The sequence below is a fragment of the Heliconius melpomene genome, chromosome 13, assembly GCF_056956725.1.
Source record: "Heliconius melpomene rosina isolate 202511_hmr_F chromosome 13, ASM5695672v1, whole genome shotgun sequence".
Classification (NCBI taxonomy): Eukaryota; Metazoa; Arthropoda; class Insecta; order Lepidoptera; family Nymphalidae; genus Heliconius; species Heliconius melpomene.
In genome coordinates this window covers 3,652,308-3,658,716 of record NC_140401.1, presented here as the reverse complement: position 1 = coordinate 3,658,716, position 6,409 = coordinate 3,652,308, and the positions used below count along the sequence as shown (strand labels likewise).

Below are 6,409 nucleotides of genomic sequence, written 5' to 3'. Positions count from 1 at the left end.
AAAATTCTATAGCCCAATTTAATAAAAGTCATTTAATTGAATATTGTAAAATGTGGAGTTTCTAGATAATTTGATGGTGTTTTTAAGATTTGTGTCTTCTTTCGATATGGTTTTCTCGGTCTGCTCCAAGAAACAGACGGCTCAGTAACAATAGAACTCATTTGAGACGACGTCTCTATATGTTCTTTTATTTCTTCTTTTGCAGGTCCACCGTGTAATATTCTGAAAAAATGTATAAATAAATTTTACATATAAGAATAAAGTTTTACATATCAATTGAAAAAATATAAAATATTATAGACTGTCAAATTTCATTATTTATTTCACTTTCCTCATTTATTTTTATTTCTGTGTAACACAAAAAGTTGCACTTTAAGGAATAAATCAATCTAAAATAAAAAATATATATATTGCATTCCCCCAAGCGGGATCAAACCCCAAACCGTATGCTTGTGCTCCTACGCCATGTTTGCATCTAGTATATGCATTGTATTATTATTAATATTATTTTAAAAATATTTAAAAGTTGAATTTAATATCAAAATATTTTATTACCTGTAACCATTTTCATCGGCCACATAATCGTATCTTTGAGATCTGCCTCTCGGATCGATATAGCCGTAACTGCCTATCACTGTACCGTTGGGGTATCTTTCCTCAGTCCGGAACTGTGTATTTCCGGTTTCTGGATCAAAAACGTCATAGCCAAACGTATACGTTCCTGATATTCCTGAAAAGTTTAATAAATAGGAATTACGTGTAACACTATCTTCCTGTTCGTATTATTTTGTGAAAAAAAAGAAGAGAAAAGGTCTGTCCTGTTCATTTTTTTTTAAATATTTTATTTACATATAATTTTTTAACAAAATATTATTTCTATTTGTATTAGATCTATTATCTAAGCTTACCGTCGACATCTCTAAGAAAATAGCTAGGACTCTGGGCTGCTAGACTAAATCTTGGTTTTCTTGGAGCTGCTGTTATCCTATTACTCCATACTAATACAATAACCAATAAAACCTGAAAAGAAAATTCAAATAAATGCTGTGATAGTGCCATATTATAAAGATACATAAGTGCCTAGCCGATCTATGTAGCAATTACGCAGTAAAATATGTTTACTTATTCCAAATATCAAAAGTCGTGTTAATGTTTAAATATTATTATTATAATAATACTTATAATTAGATTTAAATACATTTATATTTCTATTTCTAGAATAAAAATAAATAACAAATTAAAAAAGAAAACAAAAATGTTTAATTAATAATTTACTGAAAGTGGGGAAAATAGTATTAGATAATTTTATTTCTATTTCTTGGAACCATATTATGTACTTTTATACTGCACACAGTACAGCTTGACGCCTTCTATGCCCTGAGCATGCAAGGGTAGGCAGAAAAATAAAATAGAAAGAAACTATACCTATAATACTATAAACTGTACCTCTTGTCAATATCCACTATTTACGCAGAACTTACAAACGAACGATTAACATCAAACCGAAAAAAATATATATAACAAAGAAAAAAAAAGACACAAATAAAGCAAAAATAACGTTCTAACCACAAAAAATACAAAAATAAATCAACCCTACCTTAGCTAATATATCCATGGTTACACAAGATCTACCGTCGAGGAAGTGGATGCGACTCCTCAAAAGCGTGTCTCCAACATGCGTAAACTTTCAACAGTCGACTCCTTTTAGTATTTTTAAGTCGGCAAAAACGAGTCAGTGGTATCAGTGGGTGAAGGCGACGTCCATATCCGCGATACTGATGTCATACCATTAACTACAGGATAAGGAACGTTTACGAGGTGATAAACTCCTTTACTTCTAACGGTAGCCTCCAAGTAGTATCTGGCACTCAATTAGGATTTGCTGAATCTACGACTTTTTATAATAGTTTTTATATATTCTTTCTATTTATATCTAGTTTTTTTTAACGGCATTTTTAATTGGCTTATTTAAGCCTGATTAGATGGACTCCGTTATACATGTTAAAATATAACCAAAATTTATCACTGACTGAGTTGACGTGTGGGCGCTAAGTTATTGATTTACCAAACGATGGTAAACTATTATTTTAATTAATATTTTTTATTATTTTATTTTTGTTTTTAGTTTAACGCAGCATTTTGCACACAGCAGTGTAGGCAGAGAAACCTGTGAACCCAGTGTTCCCCCACTAAGACTTCACCATTAAAACATTTTCACTCTCCAGTTTCCATCGAATTTTGGAGGTATTGCGTAATTAGTTAAACTCAATGGCTTGCTTCGTTACCAGAGCAAGAAAATATGAAATATTTCATTTCCCCGAATGGGAATCGAACGACAAACTGTCGCAGTTTTTTTTTAATTAATTAGTAGTATCACTAGCAAAGAAGCCGTTACAATTCAAGAAGGCTTTTCTTAATACCTATTTAAGCTATCTGTGACTAACTGAGGTTAAATAAATGTTCGCAACGTAAAATGTCGCTTTGCGTGAACATAATTTGTTACTTAAAATAAAAAAAATACAAATACTTATCACCTCCCAGGACATTACACTTCCTTTTACACCAGTTTTATTGCTCAAACAATGGCTCCGACTAAAAACTTAAAGTGAATTTATCATTCATGTCATATAAGCTTTCAAACATACATCTTAAAATTTTGGGCGTAAACAGAAAGAAATGAAACATGTTCATATTAATCATTTATTTTCGAAAAAGGCGAAAGCACAAAAAACACATTAGTATAAGAGATGTATATCGAAAATGACCATTAAAGATTCTAGGTGCCTCGAGATAGCGGGCTGTGACTTCTTTTCGCCCACATCTTGGCAATCGCTTATTTGGTCAACGTTGACAGTTACTATTTTTCTGAAGAGATAAATTTGTAGAGTAATAAACGTTCTATAGTACGGAATCGATATGTAAATGAAGCGCGATTTAGTAGCAATAAATTATAATATGTCTATAATCAATATGATAATATAATGCTAATTTCATAGTAATACACTTATTAATGTCACATATAATATGATATGTTATTTTATTTATTTTTTATAAAAAAATATATTTAACAATTTTATAGGAGGTACCAATTGAAAATATGTTGTAGTTTATTATTGTAAAATTTTATATAATCGTATGGAGAATATAAATGTTTAATTATAATATACTAGCAACCCATACGACTTCGCCCGCTTGTTCTATTACATATAGCCAATTATTGTGTTAGTTCTTATTCAAATATTGCATTAAGTACGTACATGTCGTAAGTATTACCGAGCACAGGAAAATACTTTGCAAAAATGAGTCAATGGTAAGTATAAAAGTCAAGGGTAAGTTACAAAATGCAATGGGTACTCCAATGAATCATAGTTTCGATGAGAATGAGAAAAGTTCAAAGTTAGTAAAGTGTGACAGGTTATGAGTTCGATTACCACTGGAGTAAATTAAATATTTAATATTTTCATCATTTCGTTCTGGTGTCAAAATCAAAATTTATAATTATTTTAATACTTCAAACGATTTATATTTACTTTAATAAGAAACACATAGGTACATATATTATAATGTCTCATAATAGACAAAATGTATATTGAATGTATAAAAGGTAAAAAGCTGTAAATTTAAAAACGGATATCTGTTATGTATTACGGTAATATGCAATAAAATTTTGGACTACACCTCAATAAAATATTCACCATTTGCGTATCATTTATGATGCGTAAATTTTTAGTTTAATAGCTATATAAAAGCTTGTATTGCCTAATAAATAAAAATAATCTTACAATTTAAATAATTTACTATTATGGTAATATATTGTTCATAGTTAAAAAAATACACCGTGACACCGTTGTGGCTCAGCGGCACAGTGTCTGACCGTAATCGCGATAGTCGTGGGTTCAGTTTCCACTTGTTCAACACGGTCATATATATTAGATATCTTTAGATTAAATATCTTTCTCGTGTTTTTATATGAGTATATTTTTTTCGAAAAGGAACATAGCTTTGGGCCGACAAAGAAAGCAAATTCAGAATTACACTGGTGCAATTGTAACTTTTGTGGGAAAACTTAAACAAAATTATATTTTTCCCATAACTTATATAATACAAAAAAGAAGCACTTTAATGACAACAAACCAACGAAATTATTTAAATAAATTTATTAATAAAGTATTTTTACAAAAAATATTGGAAAATACATAGATACTTATTATAAAAAATTAAATAAACGAGTGATAGCCATCATTATAAAATAATAATTCTATAAAGTTATTCTAAAACTTGTATTTTATTCGCAACTTTAAAATAGTTTCCTTTGTGATCTCATCACTAGCGATTCATCATTAAAGTACACGCAAAATTACTTTAAACTTTGCATACAAATAATTATAAACCTATCTTTCTATGAATTATCATTTTCATTTATTACCTTAGCCTATTCTACATCTAACATCTAAATAACAAAACTTAACTTTAGAAATATTTGCTAGTGTCTAAATAAGTATTAATACATCGTCGTATCACTTTTAATTAGTGATGTCCATAAGAAGATAGTACAAGCGCTGGTGCTGCGGCGTAATGGGCTACAGGCTTTATTGCAACCTGTGAAATTGACAGAAAGATTTTATTTATTTTTTTTAATTTTAAGAAAATATTAACGACCACACTGACATTTTCTTTATCTAAAGCCATCAAAGATCATTATATTATATTTTCCAAGAAAATATCCGTAAATATATTATTTTAGTAAGTTCTCATTTCGTGAAAAAACTCATAACTGTAGGTCCACGAGAAGTACCTTATGAGTATTGATTCCTCCCATATTTCTCTAAATATACCTATACCCATTCCCTATACGTAGTAAAAAAAATTAAAATACTTACCGGGTGTACAGCATGTCCAGATTTGTGTACAATTGCGTTAAAACCTGAATGATCGTCAGCAGAATAATTCACAACTCTCGTCGTACCATCAGGCTCGACTAAAGAATAACTACCTACAAACGATAACAAAACGTTAAAAACATTAAAAGAAAAAAACAGTAAAACAACACAAACAACATTAAATCTATAATTTATCTATAATTCCACCTACACTTTTATTTGTTTACCTTTATAAATATATACTTACTTACTTTAAAGATAATCAATTAATGACTAGGTAATTTATACTAATACTCGTTTAAATTAAGTTTGTTAATAAATTATCCTTTTAACTTCAAAAGTTTACATATCTATGATACTTAGTCCTGCGAAAGGTCAGAGGTACTTTAAGGTGTATATTAATAGATTTAACTAAAAACTTCTAACCTTTAACCACGTCCCCGTCCCTCTCTTCTTGTTGTGACTTGACATCGCCAGTGTGGGGATCCTTGACTCCATAATTAAAAGCGTACTTTGGATAAGCCTATGTAAAATGAAAAAATAGTTATTAGTTAATATAACTAAATCATAATGTGCATTATATTAGAAGATATACAATAAGTAACTAGAAGTCTGGGGCCATCGTAGCGTAGTAGTTAGTACAAGCGTAAAACCATAAACACGGCGGTTGAGGGTTCGATTCTCACTCGTGGGAATGATATATTTAATATTTTCGTTTATTCACTCTGGTAATGGCAAGCTTCACTGAACGCCGGAAAACAAGGAGCGGAAGTGTTAATGGGGAACGGAGAGGAAGAACAGAACGAAGATGAACGAACAGAGGGAACAATGAACCTTGGTGTTACACTTACACTAGGTTTCCTGGTTCCCTCTGCCTACTCTGCTATGTGCGGGATACAACATGGAGCTCAAAAAAATAACTAAAAATAATCGTTATATTTGCTTAAATTATATTATTCACTCACAATATGCTCCACAGCGACTGGTGCGTGTATCAGTTGTGGCACGTGCGAGTACACCGCACCATAACCTATTGGCACCGCCAACGCTACGCTTGCGCAGGATAGCAGGACTAAAATCTATTAAAATAATGACACTTGTAATGTGTTTTCTAGAACACGGTATATAAGCAACATTCTTAGTTTGTAATGAAAATAAAATATATTTAATTAGGACAAATCTAAATTCTAAAGAATAACGTTCCAAAAAAGTAGAGAACAACTTACAATGCGTTAGCGACGTATATTTTGTAATTATATGAATTTATTTCAAAATAAATGCGTTACTTTCAAATTATAAATTTTAAAAATAAATGAAAAATCTATTGTATTGAGATCCTCCAATATTTTAGTTTTATATTTTAGTGCATATTTTTTTTTCTTAAAGCTTTTTACTCACCAACATATTGAAAATAAGGACTCGAGCTTGCACTGTCTAGTTTGCCCTGGCTGATAGCTGATTGTACAAAGGGTCTACGCTTATAAGAGAAGGACCCCTCCATACTCCACACGTTGCACCTATACCTTGCC

General features: G+C 30.5%; 2 protein-coding genes across 2 annotated transcripts; both read right to left on the bottom strand.

Moving 5' to 3' along the window:
* Nucleotides 1-1,766, bottom strand: LOC146532501 (cuticle protein 16.8-like). The gene is made up of 4 exons (XM_085196170.1): nt 1,598-1,766; nt 909-1,020; nt 556-730; nt 1-222 (listed from the first exon to the last, which is right to left on the bottom strand). The coding sequence occupies exons 1-4, from the start codon at nt 1,613-1,615 to the stop codon at nt 33-35; spliced, it is 495 nt and encodes a 164-aa protein (XP_085052296.1). The 5' UTR covers nt 1,616-1,766; the 3' UTR covers nt 1-32.
* A 2,376-nt stretch (nt 1,767-4,142) lies between these two features.
* Nucleotides 4,143-6,409, bottom strand: LOC146532500 (cuticle protein 19-like). The gene is made up of 5 exons (XM_085196172.1): nt 6,279-6,409; nt 5,846-5,959; nt 5,307-5,403; nt 4,881-4,993; nt 4,143-4,599 (listed from the first exon to the last, which is right to left on the bottom strand). Exons 1-5 carry the CDS (start codon nt 6,282-6,284, stop codon nt 4,528-4,530), a joined length of 402 nt encoding a protein of 133 aa, XP_085052298.1. The 5' UTR covers nt 6,285-6,409; the 3' UTR covers nt 4,143-4,527.

Bases quoted from the DNA above. Each gene is read 5' to 3' on its own strand.
- LOC146532501 (XM_085196170.1), bottom strand. The intron at 731-908 runs GTAAGCTTAGAT...TAAACTTTTCAG, and splicing joins TTTTCTTAGAGATGTCGACG to GAATATCAGGAACGTATACG. The intron at 223-555 runs GTAATAAAATAT...ACATTTTTTCAG, and splicing joins GCCGATGAAAATGGTTACAG to AATATTACACGGTGGACCTG.
- LOC146532500 (XM_085196172.1), bottom strand. The intron at 5,404-5,845 runs GTGAGTGAATAA...CATTTTACATAG, and splicing joins CAGTCGCTGTGGAGCATATT to GCTTATCCAAAGTACGCTTT. The intron at 4,600-4,880 runs GTAAGTATTTTA...TCAATTTCACAG, and splicing joins CTGGACATGCTGTACACCCG to GTTGCAATAAAGCCTGTAGC.